Source organism: Dermochelys coriacea, chromosome 21 (assembly GCF_009764565.3).
Source record: "Dermochelys coriacea isolate rDerCor1 chromosome 21, rDerCor1.pri.v4, whole genome shotgun sequence".
Lineage (NCBI taxonomy): Eukaryota > Metazoa > Chordata > Testudines > Dermochelyidae > Dermochelys > Dermochelys coriacea.
In genome coordinates, this window is record NC_050088.1 from 6,823,292 (window position 1) to 6,847,065 (window position 23,774).

The window sequence follows — 23,774 nt, forward strand, 5'->3', positions numbered from 1 at the left end:
TTAAACCAGCACAACTCTGCCTGTAGACAAGCCATGAGTGCCTCTACCAGTCTCCCCTCAGTGTTCAGCGTAAGTCTGCCTCTCCATTTCTGTCTCCCCTCCAGTACCTTTCTGCACGTCTGTCTCTCCATCTGCTTGTCTATATTTCTGTGTCTGTCTCTTCTCCAGTACCTGTCTGTCTTTCTGCCTCTCCTCCCAGCGGTGCTGGAATAATTTTTACCGTGGGGGTGCTGATGGTGATGGGAAACCGGGGTGGTGTTTGTTATTACTACCGCAAGTCAGGGGGGGCGCAGCAGCACCCCTAGTCCCAGCACCGCGGTCTCCACCAGGGCCTGTCTCTTTCTGCCAGTGCCAGCCCATCTCTGTCCCTCTTCGTAGCTCACCATTGACACCTTTCGCAAAAAGCCCTTCGGGGCCGGTCACGTGTCCCGGGGCGGCCACTAGGAGGCGGGAGGCGGGCCCGGACCGGACAGGTTTGTAGCATTTATTGGCCCCGTGGCGCGGCGGCCGGCACAGGCTCGCTGCCTTGCGCCCTCACCTGGGCTGGAGATCGCCGCGCTGCGCCCCGGCGCGCCCCGCTCCGCCCCAGCCATGGCTCTGGCCCCGGCCCCGGCCCCGGCCGAGGCGCTGCTGGCCCCCTCGCTGGCCGAGGGGCGGATCCAGTCCCCCAAGCCGCTGATGAAGAAGCAGGCGGTGAAGCGGCACCACCACAAGCACAACCTGCGGCACCGCTACGAGTTCCTGGAGACGCTGGGCAAAGGCACCTACGGCAAGGTGAAGAAGGCGAGGGAGCGCTCCGGCAAGCTGGTGAGTGGCCCCGGGCGCCGCGCCCTGGCCTGCCGCGGGCACCTCTGCTTGCCCCCTGCAGCCCAGCCCCGCTTCCCGCCGCTGCCCCGCAGGGGAGACCCCCCGCCCCCATCCCAGGGCTGCTCCGAAGGGACGGTGCCGTCCCCGGGGTCCCTAGCCGGCCCGCTGCCCCTTGCGCGGAGAGCGGCCTTTCCCTCCAGCCCTCGGGGGCTCCTCTTGCGCCTGTTTGGTTTAACGCTCTCCTAGGCTGACCAGACAGCAAGTGTGAAAAACCAGGACGGGGGTGGAGGGTAATAGGAGCCTATATAAGAAAAAGGCCCCAAAATCGGGACTGTCCCTATCAAATCGGGACATCTGGTCACCCTGTGTGTGTGTGTGCGCGCGCGCGCTCGCTCTCGCTCTAGCTTGATGCGTTTACACGGGGCACCGGCGCTGCTCGCCTTTAGCGCGCCGCTCGCTCCGGGATGCAGTTGCTGCTCCCCTTGCGCCTGCGGCTGCAGTAAGCCCCCGATTTTGGTCCTGTCCCGTTTGCGCGTTGGTGCGCGATGCTGAGCTGCGCGGGGTGTGCGCAGGGCAGAGCCAGGCGTGGGCTGAGCCAACTGCCTGCGGCTCTTCAGGTTCAAGGCTACGCTGTTAATGGAAGTGGGGGAATAACCGGTTGCGGGGTGCATAGTACGTGACTATTTACCAGAGTGTAATTCAAGGGGTGGGGGTGAGGGGGGAGCGTTGCTGTAAGGAAACCTTAGATCATGGAGGAGGTGGTGGTGGTACTAAAAGTAAGGCAAAAAGGAACTGAAAAGTTAATCTTATTTGGAACAAATTAAATGAGGTTGCTGGCTCTACCACTTGTCTAGACAAGACCTGGTAGAGCAGCCTTGCAAAATCTACTTGCCCAGGGTGAGTAATTCTCCTTGATGCAGGAGGGTAAAACGATTAGGCTCTGCTTCCTGGTGTAAACTATACTGGTATGGGTATAAACGACAAGATGTTTTCTAAGTGGCTCAAAAGGTGGAGTAGGTGAGATGGTCACAGAAAATACCTTTAAATGTTCCTAGGCTCAGGGCCCTCTCTGTGTGATGGGATTATAAAATGACAGCACCTTGTTGTTGTTGTTTGTGAAGTAGGAGGCTGTATTGTGCAATAAAGAATGCTTCTGCCAGGGCATTTATTTCCTCTTGAAAGGGAAGGACAAGCCAGCCAGTAGTCTGCTGCTGTATTTACTGTAGTTGCTATAATTGATCAGACGTGAATTGCCTGGCACTAGTCTGCCTTCATGGTCTGTGCTAATTTGAAATGCAAAAAGTCCACCTCTCTTTGGCTTGGTTTCAGGGAGCCTATTGTCCAATCAACAGGGATTCCAAGCTCTCTCCCTTCTCAGAAGGGCCTGCCTGATTCTGATCTTGCCTACCCTGGTATAAAGTAGGAGTAACTTGCCTGAAGTTATTGGAACTGTGCAGGAGGTGGAAGGGGCAGATTCTGGCTTTACACTAAAGCTTTTGATACTGCATGCAGTAAAACTGGTTGGTGCTCATCACAGGCATGTAAATGTTTAGGCTTGCCAACAGATGACATGCATCTCTCTATAAACCCTTTCTGAGAGGTGTAATGTGTGTAGATTTGGCAAGATCTGTTGTTCAGAGAACTTGGTCCTGCAGTTGCATTATGTTACTACCTCTTGGAGCACTATTGAGTCCCTCATTGGAGGGGGGGGTAGAGGCAGTCACAGCTTCCTGTTGCACACTTGACCATAAAAGTCAGATTTGCTCCTAAAAGGGGTTTGTACATATCTTGTAGTAATACATATCGAGTAGTGGAGAACAAACATCACACTCGAGTCTCTTCCCCCCCCCCCCCAAGTTTTGGTTACTATGAAACATATAAAGTCTAAGTAGTGGGGGTAGGGATAGCTCAGTGGTTTGAGCATTGGCTTGTTAAACCCAGGGTTGTGAGTTCAATCTTTGAGGGGGTCATTTAGGGGTTTGGGGCAAAAATTGGGGATTGGTCCTGCTTTGAGCAGGGGGTTGGACTAGATGATCTCCTGAGGTCCCTTCCAACCCTCATATTCTATGATTCTAGTGCAGCATGCAAGCAACTCTACACCTCTAAATTGTCTCCTCACCCCTGACTCCAAGAGTGTCTGCTTTCACTGAAAGAATTAGTTCAACTTTATGGTGTTTCTGCCTCTCTTAAGCCAACTACAGGTTTTTAAGTTTTAAACCTTTCCAAAAACTGTGTGTGAAAACACATACATTGGACGTGGTGATGGTGAAGCAATACAGACTAACTATGCAATCTGTCTAAAATGGGAGAATGTATTGTAAATGTCCCTTTGGTTGGAGGCCAACATTCTATCTTGAAAGGTTTTTTTGGGGAGGGAAATACTGACACAAAATGGATCAGCTACAAATACTGAGTGGACCTAACCCCCTCCCAAGGAGCCTCTGCAAAAGTCTAAAAGGCAAACTTAGACACTTTCTCCTTGCTTTGAGTCACTAAGGTGCGAGAGGTGATCCATGGAAGTCAGATTCGTACATGAAAACCCACATGATCCCCTCTTATGCAGGTAAACGTCAAGACACAACTTCAGTAACTCAACTGGCCTGGCAAAGCATCAGTGTTCAAGTCCTGAGGAGAAGGAGTGGGTGGGTGTGAGATTCAATTACTAATGTGCCAGAATGGCATGTAAAGAAAAAAGATTGTGCTCTGACTTGGTAGATTTCTAAATGTACAGTTTTCCTTTCCTTAAGTAACATGAAGTAGTTCTTGGCTGACTTAAGTAGATGTAATGCTGGCAAAAGAAATGGCCTATCCGATGACTCTGGAGTCTCCTAATCTGCTGCATAACCAGGACTGTGACAGTGCAGTCTCCCACATCTTGACCTGGAAGGATCCCTTTGGTTGGGAGCTGGAGAAGAAGGGTTGGTTCAGCCTTCGTAGCCCACTTACCATTGGATTTCTCTGAGTACCCAAAATCAGATGTCATTGGGCTCGTCTAATCTAAGACTTGGAATTAAGCTCTTTGGGGCAGGAGTTCATGTTTGTACAGTGCCTAGGATAATGAGGTCCTGGCCTCCTAGTGCTACCGTTATAGAAATAGCATACGCAGGCCATCAAACAATCCCTAGGTGTAAGTGATTTGGCCAGTTCATATGTGGAACTGTTCACCTAGAAGCAAGTGCCTGCATCACAAAACCCTCTTGTGTTCTCTTCCTAACTCCACTTGGCAGTAAAGTTGGTTAATATTTGTTCATTTTTAGTGGCTTCCGCTTCCTAAATAAGGCGTAAGAGCAAATAACTTCATTTGGTTAGTCTTTTCAAGGACTGTGAGCGATGCTAACCCTGTTAGCAAGAGTCACGGTACCCATGGTATTTCAGCACTCTCTCATCTGGCTAGGCAGAAGCTTCCTCTAAACACAGTCACCCTCCCTAATTGGCTAGCCTGTTGTTTCTCCTATCTCTAGTCCTCCTACCTAGACTCAGACCAATCAAAGCAGAACTTGCCGTCTTGTTTAATCGTGAAGCTGTCGGGTGTGTGGATTTCCGTTGAAGTTTGCAGACTGCATGGAAATGGTGACATTTTTGTGTGAAACGTTAATTTTCTGCTATAAATGTTTCTTCGGTTGCAGGGTTCTCATGCTCTGCTGTTAAGATGCAAGAACAGGTTAAAACATTTTTCGCTGTGTGGGTCCTTCCTGACCACTTGGAAGCTTCCCTTCTGAAGTAAATGGGATGCTGAGAGCGTGGTTGGCTCTCGCCCTTGTTTTGAAATGAAACTCCCAATGGAAATGCAGCTCAGGGGCTGAGTAGCCAGCCTGCCTTCTGCACCTGTTTGTTCTGCAGCACCTGCCCATAGGCTGGGGGAGAGACTCGCTTTTAGTGCTTGGGTTTCAGCCAAGCCAAACAAGAGGCTTGAGTTTCTATAGTACTTGCCTGCAATGTCTGACAGATACTCCTGGGCCGGGGCTATGTGGAGGGGGGAAAGGGGCACCTGGAACAATTTAAAAATAGCAAAAACCTCCCTTTTGATGTTTAGTAACAAGACAACACTGGACTTCTCTATAATGGGATGGAATCTATAATTCACCAGGAATGATATTGTGTGCACAACCTGGAAGAAGCTTTAAAAGCACCTGATGGGCTTGTGGCTTAGTAATGCACTGTTTGTCACCTCCTTGAAATACTCTGCTCTTTCTGCCCGTCCCCCCTGCCTCGGCCCCCAGCATAATTTAAACCCTCCTGATTCAGAACTTGCTTTCAAATCAGCAAGTGGCAAGGATCAGCAGAGTGCCTGGTAATGCAAAGTGCACAACAGACTTCAAGGCTCTTGTGTGCCCCACAGGATGTTCTAGACATGCATGCTCTGTTATTTAGATGGCCTGAAGCTTGAGGTGGATAGAGCTGGCTGTCTAGTGTTCATGGTCAGCCCCCAGTGGCACAGGTGTCTACCTTCTTAACAGCCCCACCAGAGTGGGGCATGAGCAGACTATGAAGAGTGAGCTACTTTACTGCCAACTCAAAGCTGGGAGTTGGCACTGGTGTTGCCCATGCTATACCTATGATGGGGCAGGAGTAAGGGAATCTGAGTAGCATGACTTCAAGCTAGCAATAAGCTAGTCTTGAAAGCTAATGCTGGAGCTTGACTACTAGACAAACAGCCTTGTACAATAATAGGCAGCTACATTTTTATTGCACGAGATTGTAGCATGGACCATTGCTTCTTCTTGCTGGGAAGAACTCTTAAGGTGCTGAGCTGGAAACTATAGTACTAATCTATCCAAACCAGAGTCTTTCAAAGCTGGAAAGTGAGCAGGGTAGGGGTGGGAAAGAGAATTGCTGTTAGCTGTTTACTGTAAGCTTGATGGGCTAATGCCACTTGATGCTGCAGGAATATTGGTTTCCTTAATGAGGATGGGACATACACAAGTTTGTATGCCCAACTGCATCATAAGCCTGAAGATGCCGCCATTTTCAGAGGTTTGGTTGGAGCCATTCAGCATCTGTCGGCTAGGCAATAATGGGCTCTTGCTTTGAGACCAAAGATGTGTGCAATGCAATCGCTCTTCAGTCAGCGGGTCTTCAGTCTTCAAAAACTGCTGATGCAGCAGGTGGCTCTGTGTCCTAAAGATCATCAAGCCAGGCTAGATGCCAGGCATTCCAGCCACATGGCTCTGGGGAGGTGAATGGCCAGCAAGTGACTCACAGTAGGGACTTGGGGGAGCAGGCAGCCTAGCTTGTTACAGAAAGGGCTTTCAAGCATTTGTGCACACCCCAGATAATGGAGTGAGACAGAAAGGGTTAATCTTTAACCCATGAACGGAGCAGAGAGGCCACTGAATGAGTGTCCAACACTCATGTCACTCTTGAGTACATGCCTTCTGTATTGTTGGATAACAAGTCTTGGACTTGGGTTTTCACATCCTCCCTGGCTGGAGTTTATGGCCCTTCGTAACGCTTGGGTTTAAACTCTCTGATTGGACCAGCGCAACTTTCTCCTCTTGCATATGGAAGTCAAGTGTCAATCTCTGACCTGCTGCTGACCCCATGTGCCAGTGCTTGACTAGGTAAGTGGGACCCAATGTAGAGCAGGGAGATGCTTCAGCATGTGGGAGAATCAGACCTCTCCTATACATCTGCCCAAATGATCCTTTGCACAAAGGGACTGACGTGGCAATCTAAAGCTTGGTCCTCTAGCAGCCAACGATTTGTTATTTGTGATGTGACTGGCTTAGCTCAACTGTCAGTTTATTTTGGGAGATGTCTCTCTGACAGCACCAGGACACGCTTTGCAGGCGAAAGAGGTGGTGACATAACAGGAATAGCAGCGATGCAAAGTGTGTGGTACCTCTTGTGACCCCAGTGTGCATGAGGAGCAGCTAGCTGGAATGCGTGCGCCTAGTTACTGTAACCTCCCAATCTGCAGCATGTTCAAGGCAAGGAGCCACATCAAACCTGACTTGGGGAGAGTCTAGGCAGTGTGGTGCTACTCTGGCAGGCTGGGGTGGAGGAAGAATGCCAGGGAGGCATCAGGTTGAGCATCTGGCGTTCAATAATGCCAGCAGATCACCTGTGGGAAGATTCCCTTTTTTCATTAAAGAGAACTCTAGCCCTGCACTGACCCTGGGGTGCAAGGCAAAGCTCCCCCCCGCCCCCTTTTCTTTGGTTGCTGGGAGACCTGGCACTTTGTATCATCTAGGATCCTTTTACAGGATTAACGCTGTTCCGCATTCTTGTCTGAGAGAAGAAAAGAGGTTCTGCCGGATTCAGTTGTAAATTCAACCCAAGGAGTATATTGTTTCTCTCCAGTCCCTTTGAAAGAGGATTAAGAGGCATCCATTCTCCAGCACTTACTTTTCTTTCTCCTCCCTCTTTCTCTTCTCTTGTAGAGGAGCATTCATAATGAAGAAATCTGAGCGAACGCTGGCTGCTGCTGGCAGTTTGTATTTTCAGCATGCCAGCCAACTGGTCCCATTTCAGGGAAGTCCCATGTTTACTGCTTGTGCCTCTGTCATGTGGGGAACATTAGCAGGAACTTGCTGATGGCTCCTTGAGTGCCAAACTTTCTCTCATCAAATCCAAGTAATCTGTTCCTCTGAAACAAACAAGAAACCTGTTTTCCATCTGCACCAAACCAAGATGTTGTTTATCTTCAAGTCATGTGTATAGGTGACATTCCATTCACTGGCTGTAATGTACCGGGCAGCAATGGGGTCGGACGCTGTTCATGTAATGTAACTAACGGATTGGCCCCTTGCTACCTTGCAGGAAAGTGGGGTTCATGGTTTCTGGTTGGGGTGGCAGAACTAGCAGCGTGCTTGTCTTTATGGCTAGTGGGAAGTAGAGAAAGGAACAGCTTTTCAGGGAGACAAGGGCCTTTCCCCAAATCATTCTGCAGTGAACTAGAAATCTGGAGCAGTTCTGACTGGATTGTATGAAGGGGAGCACTAACCCCAATCACTCACCTGGAGCTGTGAGGCATGAGATTCAAAGGAAGGTGACCATTTGTAACGAGCACGCAACAAAAGAACTAGCCAAGACAGAGCCTAAACTATTAAACTACCTCCTCAGTAAGGCCGAGTCACAAAAATGTGAGGGACGGTCCCGTTAAAGCCCTGGGTGAGGACTCTTGGGTTCAATTCCCTGCTCTGCCACAGACTCCTTGTGTGACCCTAGGCAAGTCACCCAAATCTCTGCTTCCATTCCCCATCTCTAAAATGGGGACATCACTTCCTTTGTCTATTTAGACAGCAAGCTTTTCAGGGCAGGGGCTCTCATGTTCTAAGTACAATGCCTAGAACAATAAGCTTCCAACTCCTATCTCTAGAGGCTACCTCCCATGCAAATAAGTACATGAACTGAGGTTTCATCTGCCATTGTACTAGTCTGGTTACTCCAATCCCACGCACTCAGTAACTGGTGAGTCTCCTATCTCTCATTTCAGTGAGGAAACTCTGAAGGAACCCCGTAGGCTCCAGCGTTAATCCTTCCTTTATTTCTGTTCTCATTTACAGGTTGCAATCAAGTCAATCCGGAAAGACAAAATTAAGGATGAGCAGGATCTTGTCCACATCCGGAGAGAGATTGAGATAATGTCGTCCCTCAACCACCCCCACATCATTGGTATCCATGAAGGTAGGCTTGGCTAATGTGGATAGATGGGGGGACAATTTAGGCTTTCGCTCAATCCATAACTTAAGCTGGTCTGTGCAAGGAAGTAATCTTCCTTTAAGCATCTAATTTATGCTTTGTATCTCACTGCCAACTAGCCTTTCACCGCTTGCTGCACGTAGTGCAGCTGACACGTTCCTAGGGAATCTGCAGAGCTGGCTAACAGCATGTGGTCAGACTTACTTTTGCTGTGTCTGCATCCTGCCAAGTGCAATATTTATTGAAAAGATCTTCCCTGGACCTTAACATGCAACAAACCCCTCTGCACCATGAAACTGGCTTCTGTCACTGAGCTGCTCTGAGCAACCTGAAAACTTGGGAGAGAGACTCTGGGATGAGCATAGCTGCAGCCCTAAATACTACTCCCTGGAATTCATCTACCCAATACAATATCCTATATGGATGCAAGATCCTGTATCCAGTTGCTAACTGCATCATGTTGCAGCATCCCTCAGTGTGATGTAACTTGGCTGTCTCTGATGCAGACTTAAATTGCCTGTGAAAGCTAGCTGGGGTGGGGAGTTGGGAGGTGCTTTAAAGATTACTGGTAACCAGGCATTAGATTATAGAATTCCTTCAGTGCGGGGGGGAAACGAGGCAAAGCTAAAATTTAAGCAAGCCACTTTCCCTGTGGATTATTCTTGTTAGGGACACCCAAGACTCTCCACTTCCCCTCTAAAAATAGGAAAATATTACAAAACAAGCAGGCAGAAGCTACTCACTTATTGCTTATGCCTGGGGCATGTATGGGTGACTCAGCAGCTGCCAGAATAGAGTGCAGTTAGGCTTTCAGGCTTCTGCTGATCAGCTCTTGGATTTCATTCTTGTTTTGTGTACAAAATGAGGCAATCAGGTGGTAGGAGGGGAATATCTGCTCTAAAAATAGCCTCTTCCCCCTCCCCTCCATTCTGAACCATGCAGAGAACAAAGGCTGGAGAGCTTCAGAAGCCTTTTTAGTCTGCCTGCCCCACAACTGAATGTAGTCAGAAAGCCAGAGACCTGAAATGCTGCTTTCAGCAAAAGCATGGACTGGATAGCCCAGAGGATCTTTCCTTTCTAGGTCCTGCATTTGAATTCCAGCTCGGGTAGCTGTTGAGTGATCTATGTGAAATGTACCACCAACTCCAGTTCTCAATGGCCCAGGGCCAGCATTGCAAAGCACTGCAGTAGTTATCCTAGTATGAATACTGAGCTACCCTCTCTACTAGAGTTCTCCTTTCCCCCTCCAAGTCCTAGCTGGCCACTGGCAGGGTGGTGTGGATGTTTGTGCTGCTGCCCATGCTGTTTTATGGACAGAGGACTTTGATCTCCAGTGTTTGTGGTCTCCAGACACCATTCTTAACAAGTGCTGAACTTGGGTGAAAATTTGTTCTCAAATTCTAGTTGCAGTCAAACCCACCCGGAGCAAGTCTCCAATCAGACTGGTCTAGTATCATTTGAACACCTCCTACTTCCTTGATTCTTTGGAACTTATATTTAATCTCTGTCAGCTGGCTCTGTGGAATTTTTATAGTTTTCTCATGCCTGCTGTTAAGCTACATGGTAATGTCTGTATCACACCCTTTCAGAAATTGTGTGCAGTATCTCAAGGTTTCTCCTCTAAACACAGCAAGACTGGTGGCATACATTATGCTGAATGTTTGTATTGACTGAGTCATCCTGATCCTGGCCTCCATTCTCAGAATCCCAAAATATCACTTCTGAAAATTAGCAGAGGAAAATCTTGCATTTCTTGGCTAAACCTGGCTTGGTAGAATGGATTCTGAGAGTGTAGTGGTCTACACCCAAACTGGAACCATTGCAGTTTTCCTTGTCATCAGGGCTATTAAGAACCACATGCCATCTTTGTCAGCTTGGAATCCTTTCTCACGTGGTCTGTGGGAGTAGATCAATATAGCAGCTACCTAGGATGTCATCTACATCCCCAACCTGCTGAGCAACAGTCTGGTTGTACCCCCAGTAATCGAATGGGCACTTGCGCTAAAGCAATGGAGTCTAGATGTTACCTTTTTGGCTCAAATCAGAGACTGCAGAAATGGTTTGAAGGAACTTGTTTGAAGGAACCCTAACTCCTGAGCATACTTGAATGCTCTGTGGCATCTCCTGACCCCTCGCCCCCTTTGTCCCATCTAGTGTTTGAAAACAATAACAAGATCGTCATTGTGATGGAGTATGCCAGCAAGGGAGACCTGTATGACTACATCAACGAGCGACAGCGGCTGACTGAGCAAGAGGCACGATACTTCTTCAGGCAGGTCGTGTCTGCGGTCTACTATTGTCACAAGGTAAGTGAGCATTGCTGTCCTGAGTCTGGGTGGCAGGAGGGCATGGGGCCTCTCCATGACCTAATCGATGCAAAAAGTGATACTTGGCAACAGCCGTGGTCTCCAACCAGACCCTTACCCATGAATGTTAGTCTTACTCCTGTGCACCTCCCCAGCACTGCCTGGTGGGGTTCAGGATGATATGATGATACAGCAGCATAGACTGAAGAGCTTGACCAATGTACCTCTTAACTAGATAAAACTGCCTATCTGGAGCAGTGCAACCTTGATAAAGAAGATCGGCTGGCTGGCTGATAGGCTCAGTCTCCCACACTTCACATTGTGTTGTAGTTGAGTCCAACCCAACATCTCTTCCCCCACCCACCCACTCCAAAAAAGACCTGTTCATCTAATCCTTGACTCTCTGCACCCTCCAGACAGGGAGCATGCAGGGCGAGTCCTGTGCTGGCACCTACCTCCTGGGTTTGGAAGGGAATTGCAAGCTTCCCTTGGGGAAGACAAGAGTGCCTAGCACTGGCATGTCTTAATGCTAAAGTGCAGTGCCTTTCTAACTAGGTCAGTCACAGTGTATTAATTCCAGCCCAACCCCAGGGTAAGGAAAACACCGAGCTTTCACACAAGTTTTAAAGTAAAAGCTAAAATAGCCTGGTTCAAGTTTCACTTTTCATAGTGTGATTTGTGCATCAAGGACACCTGGGTGAAAGATCTTGTCTGAACCATCCCAATGCTTGTACCTCCGTACACCCAGAAGACCTGGAGTTGCAGGTTCTTGCTTGTTTACAACCATGGGCAAACGCGTTCCAGCACAAATTTCACACTGGCTTAATAACAGATTACTGGACAATCGGGCCGCTTGAGCTAGGCAGCTTATCCGCTGCAATATATAGATGCCAGGATTTTCCAAGTTTTGCACCCAGTTTGTGGTCCTCTTCAGAGATGTCCTGGAACAATTTATTTCAATGTGGGTTGTCAGTGATCAATAATTCTGACAACCCTGGCAGTTGCTAGTAAACTATACAGGTACATAGCCAAGCACCAGAACATGGGTGGAATCAATGGGAAATATCTGTACAGCTAGTCTAGATGAGGTACTTCCAAGCAAATGGAAGTGCTGAAAGGCCCAGCACAGGCAGGCTTTTATCTACTTGTTCCTGGCCCAGTAGTGGGGTGCCACCCAGAAGAACTATAGTTCAGCCTAATGCAAAAAATCACCGCTGACTTGAAGTCAAGGCCCTTCCTTTTGTTACCCATTATGGGAAGCAGTTTATTTGAATACACAGACACACACGCTTCATCTCCTCTCCATTACCAGGAATTCTTATCTTGTTTGAGCTTTTCACCAGCTCAGATATAAACACAACCTGTCCACCTGCTGCCTGCATATCTCAAATACAGGTTGTGTCCGTGAACTGCAGTAACCTCCCTGCTGTGATTAACCCTCCCTTGCTCAGGCCAGACACCAACTCCACTTTCTCTTCTGCCCCCTCTAGAATGGCATTGTTCATCGAGACCTGAAGCTGGAAAACATTCTGCTTGATGGAAAGGGCAATGTTCAGGTGAGTGAGGCTGACAAACCCCAGTTGCATTTTTAAAGGTGAATGCAGTCTGTGTAAAAGGTGCAATTCAGGAGATTTAGCAGCAAATGTATGAACTAGACCAAGGGATCTTGCACCAAGCATGGCTTCATTCCTTAATGGATTGGGCACTGTGTGGTACCATATTTGACCCGTGGCCATTTAGACACTGGGAAGGCAGAGTGTCTCTCTTAATCATCCTCTGGGTCATCCGTTTGCTAACCTCCAATGCATTTGGGGAGGGCTCTGACCATTTCTGAGCATTTGTGGCATCAGTCACATATGCCTGGTTCTTGGTAAGGCTGCATTAAGATAAGATTTGAGACCTGTTGGCTCACCACAATAGCCTTCTACTTCTGCAGCCATGGGAGCTATCCCCTAAACTGCTCATTGCTTTCTCTGACCATGCAGTGTAGGAGGATGTTCTGAAGCGGAGTGTGGCTGGCCAGTTTGGTCAGCAATGGAGGATTATTGGCTACTAGCAAATCCCTGAGGTGGGCAGGAGACGAGATCTAACTTTTATGATCCTGCCAAAGTACTCCAAGGCTTGGATCACTCCGTAGCAGCAGAGTGCCTGTATCATGTCCTTGCCTTTCAAAGGGCCTGCAGTGCTGACAGTACAACTGCTGCCTGACCTTTTAACCAGGGTTAGACTAAGGGCAGCAGTAGGGCTTGATAATGGCAGATGATTCCCAGAAACTTTCTGAGCTACTGAAATCATTATTGCTTATCTGATGGCTGGTAAACAAGCAATACAGAAACTAGAGTCCAAACAGTGACGCACCTAGCCAGCTTGGCACTCAAATGAGAAACCACTTCATAGCTTATAAAGGAGGAAATACCAGTTTCCACTAAAGGAAGGGAATTTCTGGTAAGCTTGCTTCCTTCTGAACTTATTTGCTAGAAGCTTAAAATCCAGCTTTCTGGGCTAGGCTTGAGCTTCTTGTAAGCATCAGCTCTTTCTCCTTCCTATCAGATGACCTCTACCAGGTGCTTCACCTGCTTCTCTGTCTTTAAGCAACACTTCTTATTTCTGGCCTCTGGCTCTGTGTAGCATGATTCTAGCATTGCTGGTGCACAACCACCCAGGGAGTCCATGTTCTCTCCTAATAAGGGAGAGAGGTACAAACAGAGCAGGGACTTTGTACAGTTAATAATAAACAAAGCCCTGTAGGCTGTTTATCTTAACAATAGGCAATTCTGCAATTGCAAACCTGCAAGCATGTACTGTACCTTCTGGTTCACTTGATTGGTCATAGTGTTGATAAAGATGATAGGCATTTGCTGATGATACAATTTAGCTGCTATGGGGCATGCCAACAGAGCACAAAATCACTGAACTGCCTCTTGAAACTGTCAGACATACCAGAGCCTCAGTACAGACTGGAAATGCTTTTCCACATGAAACTTTTCTTCAGAGAAGTCCAAGAACTATTTCATACAAGGACAAAGACCTCTTTCCTCTGGGCCTCATTGAGTGGCCTCCTGGCCTTGTACTAACAGTGGGTTCACTCTGCCCTGTGCTGTTGGAGCCTTTGTGCAGTGGAGGGTCTGAGTAGATGGGGAGGACCTGCCAATAAGAATGGCTTTGGGGAAGGCTGGGTAGGGCAGGGCAGCAGATCTAGTTTCTGGAGTGGAAGGTCAACTCGATGCAGCATCTCACTTGGTGACCAAGGGGGAGGGAAGACTATTCTAGTGGTGCTGCAGTGGACACAACCTAGGGTACTCTGGTCTTTATTTGTAGGGTCTTCTCTCCAGTTTAATAACGCTGTTGGACTCCTACATCTCTCTCCCTTCTAATTGCTAACATTAACCTTGGCTTCACAAACCATAACAAAAATGAATCTCTCCCCCTCTCTAGATAGCAGACTTTGGCCTATCTAACGTCTACCAGCAAGACACATTCCTGCAGACTTACTGTGGCAGCCCTCTCTATGCATCCCCCGAAATTGTGAATGGGAGGCCCTATAAAGGACCAGAGGTAAGCTGCATTTCCCTCCTGGAGTGGAGGGAAGCTTTCACACCCCCTCTTCCCCTCCCCCCCCAGCATGGAGTAGTGCAGTTGTCTTGCTGTAATTGAAGCAGAGGAATATCCCAGTAATAAGTGCAGGAAACACCTGATCCTTCTCATGCCCCTCTGCTTGAAGTCAGGAATGTCACTTCCCATGAGCCAGATGGCCAATATCTGTCCCATGATAGTGCTCACTTAAGTGCTAGATCTGCTGGCCTCATTAATGGCAATCAATGACCATATGATCCAGCGGACGCTTTATGCTAGGCAAATACATAAACACAGCAGCATAAAAGCGATTTTTATAAGAGTTCACGTGTAGTTAGCTCTCAGAGAGCCACTGTAGCTGCCCGCAGCCATGGGTGGTGTGTATCGTAGGCTGGGGACACTATGCCTTCCCCAGACAGCTCAGCATGGCCCCACCCATGCTCTGCCCTCTCCTGCTCACCCTTCCCCTTGGCCCCAGCCCAGGTAGCCCACTCCTCTTCAGGGAAGGGGGCTGGCGCTAGGGTGGCTGCAGTCAGCTTGCAACCAGGACTTGAGGTGGGGGGCTGGAGGCACTGGGGCTGCTGCCTGCCCTGTGGAGGGGCTGGGGGGGCACAGCACACCATGTGCTTGGGGGCTGGGAAGGGGGCTATGAGCTCATGGGGGGGAGGTGCCCAGGCCAGGGCCACCTCACTCTCCACCCATGCCTGCAGTAAATGAAGTGACAGGGCATTAGTAGAGACCATGCGTAGGATGTGGCCTGTGAGGTCACTGATGGGCTCGTTCAGTTCCTCTAGCACTGACTGCAGTTGGGTCACAATCTGGCCAGCTAAAGGGGCTCCCTGGTTTGGACCTTCAGATGCTGGCAGTCGGCACCAACTCTTAAGCTCTGGGGTGGTGGTAGGGGGAGCACACCTGGCCGGGATTCCGCCCCGTCTCAAAGATCCATCTGTCTCCCAGGTTGACAGCTGGTCCCTTGGGGTGCTCCTCTATATCTTGGTCCATGGGACGATGCCTTTTGATGGACACGACTACAAGACCCTGGTCCAGCAGATCACTAGTGGGGAATACAGAGAGCCCACTAAGCTATCTGGTAAGCAGAACCCTACACAGCCTCTGGGTGGTGGGGATGGGGGGGGTTCTCCTCTCATTCCCTCCCCATGTCTTCGTCAGACATGTCACACCCTATGGTTCTGATTGGTTCTTGTTCTGCCTTCTAGATGCCTGTGGGCTGATCCGGTGGATGCTAATGGTGAACCCGGAGCGCAGAGCCACCATTGAGGACATTGCCAGCCACTGGTGGGTGAACTGGGGCTACAAGGTGCCTATCGGGGAGCAGGAGTTGCTGCGGGAGACCGAGTCCCCACTGGCCACAGTGGCAGAGTGGCTGCGGCGTTCCTCGCGGCCCCTCTTCGAGAACAGCTCCAAGGTGCGCTGCTTCTTCAAGCAGCACATCCCTGGCGTTGCTCTGGAGAGGCAGCGTTCACTCAAGAAGTCAAAGAAAGAGAACGACGTCACCCAGGCACTGCAGGAGGTGGCCCTGGCTACGGAGAACCCCTCCAAGTCCATCCTGAAGAGGCCAAAGGGGATCTTGAAGAGAAGGAACTCCTGCGAGCAGAAAATGCAAGCCCCCGCCCCTCTGCCCACAGCGGCCGCCAGCGACACGAGTGACGACCGTGTGGCGCAAACACCAGACCTGATTCCTGGCCTCTCTTCCAGGGGGCTTGCCTGCACTACGGATGCTGGCGCTGCTGCCCTGGTGGTGCCCAAGAAGGGAATACTGAAGAAGCCCCAAAAGCGAGAATCTGGGTATTACTCCTCCCCAGAGCATACTGACTCCAGGGACCTTTTAGACTCAGATTTGGATGCCAGCGTCTTTGCTAATAGTCCCTCCCCTGGCCAGAGCCCCGTGGGCCTTCCTACCAGGAGGAAGGGCATCCTGAAGCACAACGGGAAATATTCCTCCACCAACACAGAATCAGACAGCGACCCCATCAAGGGCTTTGGTTCCTTCAGCGAGGTGGCCCTGCCCAAACACCCGCTGGCCTCCCGGGCCCACCCGTCCAGCGCTGTGAGTGAGGACAGCATCCTTTCCACAGAGTCCTTCGACCAGCTCGACTTGCCTGAGAGGATGCCGGATGGGGGCGGGGGCATGCGCAGCTGCATCTCTGTGGACGACCTCTTCTGGCTGGAGGAGACGGAGGAGGAGCCAGGGCGCAGGCTCCGGCTCCGGCGCTGGACTGTGACACATTGCCAAAGCCCCCTCAGGGACAGTTGCTTCTCTCTGGCAGACTGTGAGAACGTCACCGATGTCTACAAGCAGGCCATGGCCATCAGCATGAAGCTCAGCTGAGGAGCCCCAGCCTGTAAGCTCTTGAGCATGCCACTGACACCACTGCAGATGGGACAGCTGTGGGGGACAGCAGTGCCAGAACAATTGCACTGCCTTGGAGGAGGGAGAGGGGAGAGCCTTCCCCAGCCTGGCTGTCCCCTTGCAGGGCTGGAAATGCAGCTGTGACATTGGAAGTATTTATTTGCATCCTTGTACTCTTCTGGCATGGGGTGCATGTGCAGGGGAAGGGTTGGAAAGAAGGTTCTGGTTTTAACAGTGCTGAAGTGGCTTACAAAGGGTACGACAGATAGAGGCATGTTTAGAGGGAGCAAGATATGTTGCATGAGAAGGAGGTAGATATAGAGGGAGTGAAGGCAAGTGCAATGGGGTGAGGTATGTATGCAAGAGTGGGTACCCATCTTGATCTTCAGGGAACTCTCGATGGACCAAATACTGGAGAAGTAGCAAGACTGGTCTCATGACCACCTAAGAAACTGGAGTAACTCTTGCTGCAGAGTAGTATAGGAAAGGGTTAACTAGAGTCTCTAGCAGAACCCTGCAGACCACTTTTGCAGCTCTCTCCTGGACTCCCTTACCTCTCAAAACAAATAGACTTGGTCATCTCAAGTAAAGGAATGAAAACGCTGGAGGACTTCAGATTTTATTTAATTTTTGCACTCTGCTGTCCACTGTACAAGAGGCTAGGATGGGGTGATAGAAATACAGCCAGGAAAGGGATCAAGACTTGTCAGGGCAATGACATGAGAACAGCCACTGGGCTGAGAAGATGGCATTTGGCTTGTTAGTCACTGAAATATAGGCACTTAGGATTTACTGGCATGTATGGGGTCCAACATCAGGCTTCCCAGAGTAGGGAAAGGGAAGGGATGGAACTGGAATAATGCACCCTTTGTGTTAATCTTGTAATGTTGGGACAGTTTTCCCATCTCAATGCTTCAGGCAGAAGTGGCTTGACACATCAGTGACCATCAGTGTAACATGTATTGCAGGCTGGTCTACAGCCCCAACCTTAACTCCTCCAGCTGTTTGGGTTCTGATGCTTCTTGCTTGGGCCATAGTCAAGTTCAAGTAATAAAACCCGCTGCTCTCTGCATTGGGACCCTGTCTTGCAACTGCTTTAAATCCACTGGCCTGGAAGAGCATCCTCTGACAGACTGTAAGGTTAGCTAACAGACACGGCCTCTGGCTAGAGGAGCTATTCCGCTCAATGGGAGTTAGGTGCCAAACTCACTTAAAGCCCCTCTTTAAAAATTACAGCCAAGGCCTGCCTCTGGCAGCAAAAAGCCAGGTGGACCTAGAATCTGGGCACCCCAGAAACCATGATATTAAAAACAAATGGGCATGTGTTCCCTGCTGCCAACATGAATGGGGGGAAAAAAGTTTGAATTTTTTTTTTAAAAAAAGTATATTTTTGCTTGTCTGGGGCCCTTGCAGGAGGGGAAAAATATTTATTGTCTTAACATTGAATTGTTATGTAAATTAAAATGGCACTAGGTTAACCTGGCTCCAATGCAAAGCTTCTCAAGCATCTGTCAAAGGAGAAAAGCAGTCTGTAAATGTGTGGTCTTGTAACTCTTCAAATTGTAAAGCCCCTTGCACTATCTTGCCATGTCTCTTCTCTGGCTCCCTACCCTTTCCCAAGATGTGTACATTTTTCTTACCCCACTCCCAGAATGTGGTCCAGAGAAATTCATTAAATTAAATTAAAAGCAAAATGTAGACCTGAACACTCTCGTTTGTCCATCTGCTCTAATCTTCCCATGGTCCGTGGGACAGCTCAAAGTTTAAAAGGCATTTGGTGTGGAGTTGCCAGCTGGTGTTGGTGCTGCTTCAACAGGAGTTGCCTGCCAGCGGCTCTGGAGCAGAAGCCCTTCCACCTCTCGTGAGATGGCATCTCCATTCCCGGGCTCCGTGGAGTCTCCTTTCACATTTCTGGTCCCTCTGTTGCTTCCTATGAAAGTACAGCTTGGTGCAATGTCACATTGGCCATGGGGACAGCTTGGACATGTGCTGGCCTGGGAGAGGCAGAAGAAGACTGTTGCCTCACTTCTCCCTGTTTGGAAAACTCTCTCCTTGAGCCTTAGACTCTACAGTGCATCACGCACACGCTCTCTTGCTCTGCTCTGAACCCAGCAGCTCCGCTTGGCTCTGCATGCCCCTGCTGGGATGGAGGTTGGTGGCTGCAAGAGGGTTGGACTCATGTCTCCTAGTCTAGCATTCAGACAAGTCCTCTGTCAGGGCCCTGCACCGTGGTCTTGGTGGTACTGGGGGATGATCTCTAGCAGCCACCTGTCCAGCCCTCATCTCCCAGACCCAGTCACAAACTTAACAGGCTGCATCTTTCCAGCAGTGTTTGGGTTATTCCCCCATTTCAGACCCTGAAAGGGGTTGAGCCTTAATGCTCATTAATACATACAGAATAACCACCCAGAGAGGCAGCCTCACTGCCCACTGAATCAGTCTTTTGGTTCACCAGGTAGGTGGCATAGGCTCATTTAACAGTGAGGACTGAATTCCCATTCTGTATTCAGTCAAATTCCCTCCTTTCTTCTCCTACACACAGAGCATCCTGTGTTCTGGCCACTCCAAGCACTGCCATCAACCTTCACAGCTAGGAACAAGTTTTACCCACAGACGCATTCCAGTCTCAACTGGAATTGGTCAAACCTGGCAAGTCCCCCACAAATCCTTCATCTCTCTTCCACCCATGATGCTGGAACTTCTCAGCTGTTGCTTAATTCCTATAGGATCGTTCTCCACCGAGAAGGCTTCTCTTTGAGAGGCAAAGGCCAGCTTGAATGGAGAATGCAGAGTGCTGCCTAGGTGGAGGGTATCCCTGGTGCATCAGCTGTATCTGCAGAAGAATTGTCTCTAGCCTAAGGGGCTCTGTCTATTCACATACAAGTGGAAGAATGCAGAGCAGACCACCCAGTCACTCAGTGCCTTTGGGCTGCTAAACCATATAGCAGCCAAGAGCCTGCAAGACATGTAGTTAGTGAGAAGTAGGAGGGTGATGACAATCAGTGTAATTAACAGCCCTAATACGAGGTGGGAGAATAGGGCGCTGAGACCACAGCAACAGTGAGGGGATTATGCATGCCACAGGGAGCGCTCTGTCTAACCTGAACTGAGAAGGGAATTGTCCTCAGAACAACAGAAAGATTTTGTCATTTTTCTGAGAGCGAGCCTCCTCCACCCAGATTTTATCAAGCATGCAGCACCAGCCTAGTTTTCCTGGGGAGGATTAGAATAAACCTGCTGTCTACAGTCAAAGGGTGGGGCAGAGGCTCTTGCCCTATGGCACCTCTGTTACTCTCCATTCCTTTTCTGAGAGCTGTGGGATAGAGCTGACCGGAGGGTGAGCAGCTGCTGCGGGGAGCAGCTGAGAGTAGAGGGTGACCCGTTAACAGCTTGCAAAGATGGATGAAAGAGGTGGGGCCCTTGCTCCATTGCCAAAGCCCTGGGCGGTAATAGTTGGGTCCAATTTCAGTTGCTGGGTTTAGTGCCTGGGTTTTGGTTGCCTGTCCCAGGCAGGCGATCAGACTCAAGCGGTTGGTCTCTTCTAGCCCTAACTGCTGTGACACTGTAGTTCTAACTTCAGAAGAAACAGGCAGGAGGGTTGGATGAAAGACTCTGGTTTGGGTTTAGGTCTAAACTTACAATGGCTAGGAATGGTGGGTGTTCAACAGGAACCACCATAAAGGGTTCTGATACATAGAAAGCGCTACACGCTCATGTTTTAACAATCAGGCCTTGGTTAGACATCTCAGCTTGGACACCCACAATCGCATGTCAGTTCTGAAAATGTAGCCAGTACAGAACAGGGTCAAAACTCAAGCCTGGTCTTACCAGGGCTGCAAGTGAATGCAGACTGACTCTAAAGCTCTGACTCCCAGAAGCTGGGAGGGAAAGATGGGTGGGTCACTCCAACAGGTCTGTTCTGCCCACTCCCCCGATGCTCTGGTACTAGCTGCTGTTGGAGCCAAGCTAGTGGGCTAGATGGACCATGGATCTGACCCAGTATGGTCTATTTACACTGTAACTCAATATGGAGAAGTAATTGTTCACAGACTGGCTCGTATTTGTATTAAGGCTTTGGGCCAGCTCTCATGACAAGCATCAGCAACTTGTGGGCAAGCTTACCCCCCAGGCTGAAAAACACACACGCGCTTGGCCTCCACCCTGCTCTATTTAGTTTGCATCATTCTGGGTAGCGATTGCTCAAGGGAATTTTCTACAATCATGAGCTGTCCCACTCAGGCTCAACATGCAACTGACTTTCTTCAAAGACAATGTCAAGATCATAGTTCTAGTCTTAAAATAGCATCCCCCAGCTGTATTACAGTAGTACTCAGAGGTTCCATGTGAAATGTGGGCCCCTGGAACTGGGCACTGTGCCCACTCAAGCTAGTCAGAGTGATTGGTTCTGTGGTTAGGGCTGGGGTTCTGTTGAGCTGGTTGGAGAGGGCTGCCTACCCAACGACATCTTGAAGTAGCAGCAGCAGCCATGCCCCCCAAGGATGATACGAAGAAGAAGGATGCAGGGAAGTCCATGAAGAAAGATGAGGACCCAGTGAACAAATCTGGGGGTAAAGCCAAAAAAAGAAGTGGTCCAAAGGGAAAGTAAGAAACAAGCTGAACAACCTTGTTTTGTTTGATAAGGCTACTTATGATAAACTGTGCAAAGAAATGCCCAACTCCAAGCTCATCACATCAGCTGTAGTGTCTGAAAGGTTGAAGATTTGAGGATCTTTAGTAAGGGCTGCTCTCCAAGAATTGCTCAGTAAAAGTTTGATCTAACTTGTGTCCAAGTACCGAGCCCAAGTGATTTACACCAGAAACACGAAGGGTGGAGATGCACCTGCTGGTGGAGAGGATGCTTAAAAAAGTTTTCCAGTCACCTCTGCAACATTTCTTATGTAAATGTATACAATAAAATTGTTGAATTAAAAATAAAAACACAAGCTGATGCAATCACAACCATGCACAGACACTAGCACTTCTTATGCTCCTACCCTAAGGCCTGATTGATGGAGATGGCAGCAGGAAGTACTTTCAGAGCATGGCAGTGGGGGCGTTGGTGCCATGAGGCACCGAATGTCTGAGATGCAGCTTTGGAAAGGAAGAGGAACAAAGGTTCCAAGAGACGCAAGGGACAGAGCAACAATCACCACAATGGCACTGGAATAAATGGAGTCTGTTGAGTTTGATGCAGAGCTCCTCCTCCCCTTCCCCCTTGTAACTCTCAGTCCGCAAGGGGAAGGGGATACTCAGGTTCCAACCCAGGGTCTTGATTTCACAGAATGATAAGGGCTTTGTCAGGGTTCCTTCCCCACTCTGAACTCTAGGGTACAAATGCGGGGACCACAGATTCTCAGAGTGTTAGGGGACCAGCTCAGATTTTTGCAGCAGGCAGTGATGCCCCAGGAAACTGCCTCCTCATCTCTTTAGGGTTTTTAAAGTATTGCTGCTTAAAAAAGGACTGACTGACTGAAACTGAAATGTAGCAGTAAAAGCTGAGATGGGGTCAGTGCATGCTGAGTGTTAGAGGGAACTTCCTTCTTCCCCCACCCCTGCAACTTCATTGTGCTGCTGTCCTGCTATTGCACGGAAGTAGATTTTATTAATCTGTAAAGCACTGTAACATTTTCCCCTCCGTTTCCACTTGGGTTAATAAAAGACATTTCACATCTCCGCCCCTTGCCCCACTACTCGCTGGTTAACGGAGGGTGAAATCAAATGAAAGGAAGAAAGATGTGAATGCCTGGAATTTTTTCCCCTCTTGTCCTGTTTCAGATGAAAGTAACAAGGGCAATGTGCAATCACCCCCTGCGGAGAATTCCCTGCATGCTTCCAGATCCATTAAGAAACTCAGGAGTGTTTTAAAGCCCTTTTGAGGACACCCAGATTAACAAGGGCAAAGTCCCAGCACCCTCTGGATTTTAGGGTGGGGAGGGAGGTTGCTGCTAAACTTGTGTAACTTGGCAGCTGCCATCAGTCAGTGGAAATAGCACAAACTACATAAGCAGCTTTTGCTGCAAGCTTCTAACCAGCTTGTGCATCATGCCACTCACTTCTGAATGAACCAGTTGGGATAGGCCCCAGGGTGTGTTCTTTGTAGGTGCAGAGCAATGCAGCAAGTCGCACCATCTCTGTGTCTCTTTGCCCTCCCACCTGCTGCCTGTTTTAGCTGTAAGCTGTTGGGGCAGGGACTCTCTCTTAATTTGTGTTTGCGCAGAGCCTAGTGGGAAGGGGCCCTGACTGCAGCGGGGGCCTCTAGATGTTGCTGTGAAATAATAAGGTAACAGTGAGCGTAGTCATCATCATCATTTATGGCCATCATCACCCTAATAGCTATGTGCCACCATAAGACTTACAGCTCTGACACTAACAGCAATAATCCACTTGACAATTAAATACAACTGCAGAGTGTGTGAGGACAGCTCTCCTGGCTGATGCACTAGGGAGTGAACTGGGTGCCTCCAGAGCTAAAAGCACAATTCTCTACAGCTCGAGCTAATGCATCGGTGCCCCACAGCGAGAGCTGCGACACACCCAGAGTGGACACAGAGAGCGGGACAGGTAATACACACTGACCATGGTATGGGGAGGTCTGACAGTAGGACACTAGGCATGTCAAGGCAGCTTGCACGGCTCCTGCCTCAGCTCCCTGGCTTGAGGGTCCCACTCTCTAGCCCAAGCAGGATAATCCACCCGATAAAAAGCAGCCTCCACAGATTCTGATCCCTGGACCCTTGGCTGTGGCCCCTAAGGTCACTGATGGAAGAGGAGGGCTGTAAAGCAGAACCAGGTGGGTTAGTGTTCATAACAGTGCATTGGCGGGAGATGGATTCCCACTGCAAAATGTATCTACTTTCCCTCCCACCCCCTTTCTGCTTTTAAAAAGGAGCAAGCACATGGCTTTAGCAGGTGTTGTTTCTGCTCAGGGAGCTTGGCTAACTGCTGGCATGCGGCTTTCATCTCACCCAGGAATGTTAATAGGGCTGAGCCCTGGCCTCAGTGAAGTGCGGGGCTTTAAGGCAGGGGAATGTGTTTGGAAACCCCCGCTCTGGGAGCAGGATTATCGGACGCTC

General features: G+C 49.4%; 1 protein-coding gene and 1 pseudogene across 1 annotated transcript; both read left to right on the forward strand.

The window, feature by feature from the left end:
• The first annotated feature begins 281 nt into the window (after positions 1–281).
• On the forward strand, positions 282–18,407 carry NUAK2 (NUAK family kinase 2). The gene is made up of 7 exons (XM_038379918.2): positions 282–807; positions 8,316–8,436; positions 10,606–10,757; positions 12,248–12,313; positions 14,193–14,312; positions 15,288–15,420; positions 15,548–18,407. Exons 1-7 carry the CDS (start codon positions 592–594, stop codon positions 16,678–16,680), a joined length of 1,941 nt encoding a protein of 646 aa, XP_038235846.1. The 5' UTR covers positions 282–591; the 3' UTR covers positions 16,681–18,407.
• A 2,765-nt stretch (positions 18,408–21,172) lies between these two features.
• On the forward strand, positions 21,173–21,633 carry LOC119846359 (annotated as a pseudogene).
• The last annotated feature ends 2,141 nt before the right edge of the window (positions 21,634–23,774 follow it).

Coding starts and splice junctions, on each gene's coding strand:
- NUAK2 (XM_038379918.2), top strand. CDS start 592: ATGGCTCTGGCCCCGGCCCCGGCCCCGGCCGAGGCGCTGCTGGCCCCC. Junction 808..8,315: donor GGGAGCGCTCCGGCAAGCTG/GTGAGTGGCCCC, acceptor TCTCATTTACAG/GTTGCAATCAAGTCAATCCG. Junction 8,437..10,605: donor CATCATTGGTATCCATGAAG/GTAGGCTTGGCT, acceptor TGTCCCATCTAG/TGTTTGAAAACAATAACAAG.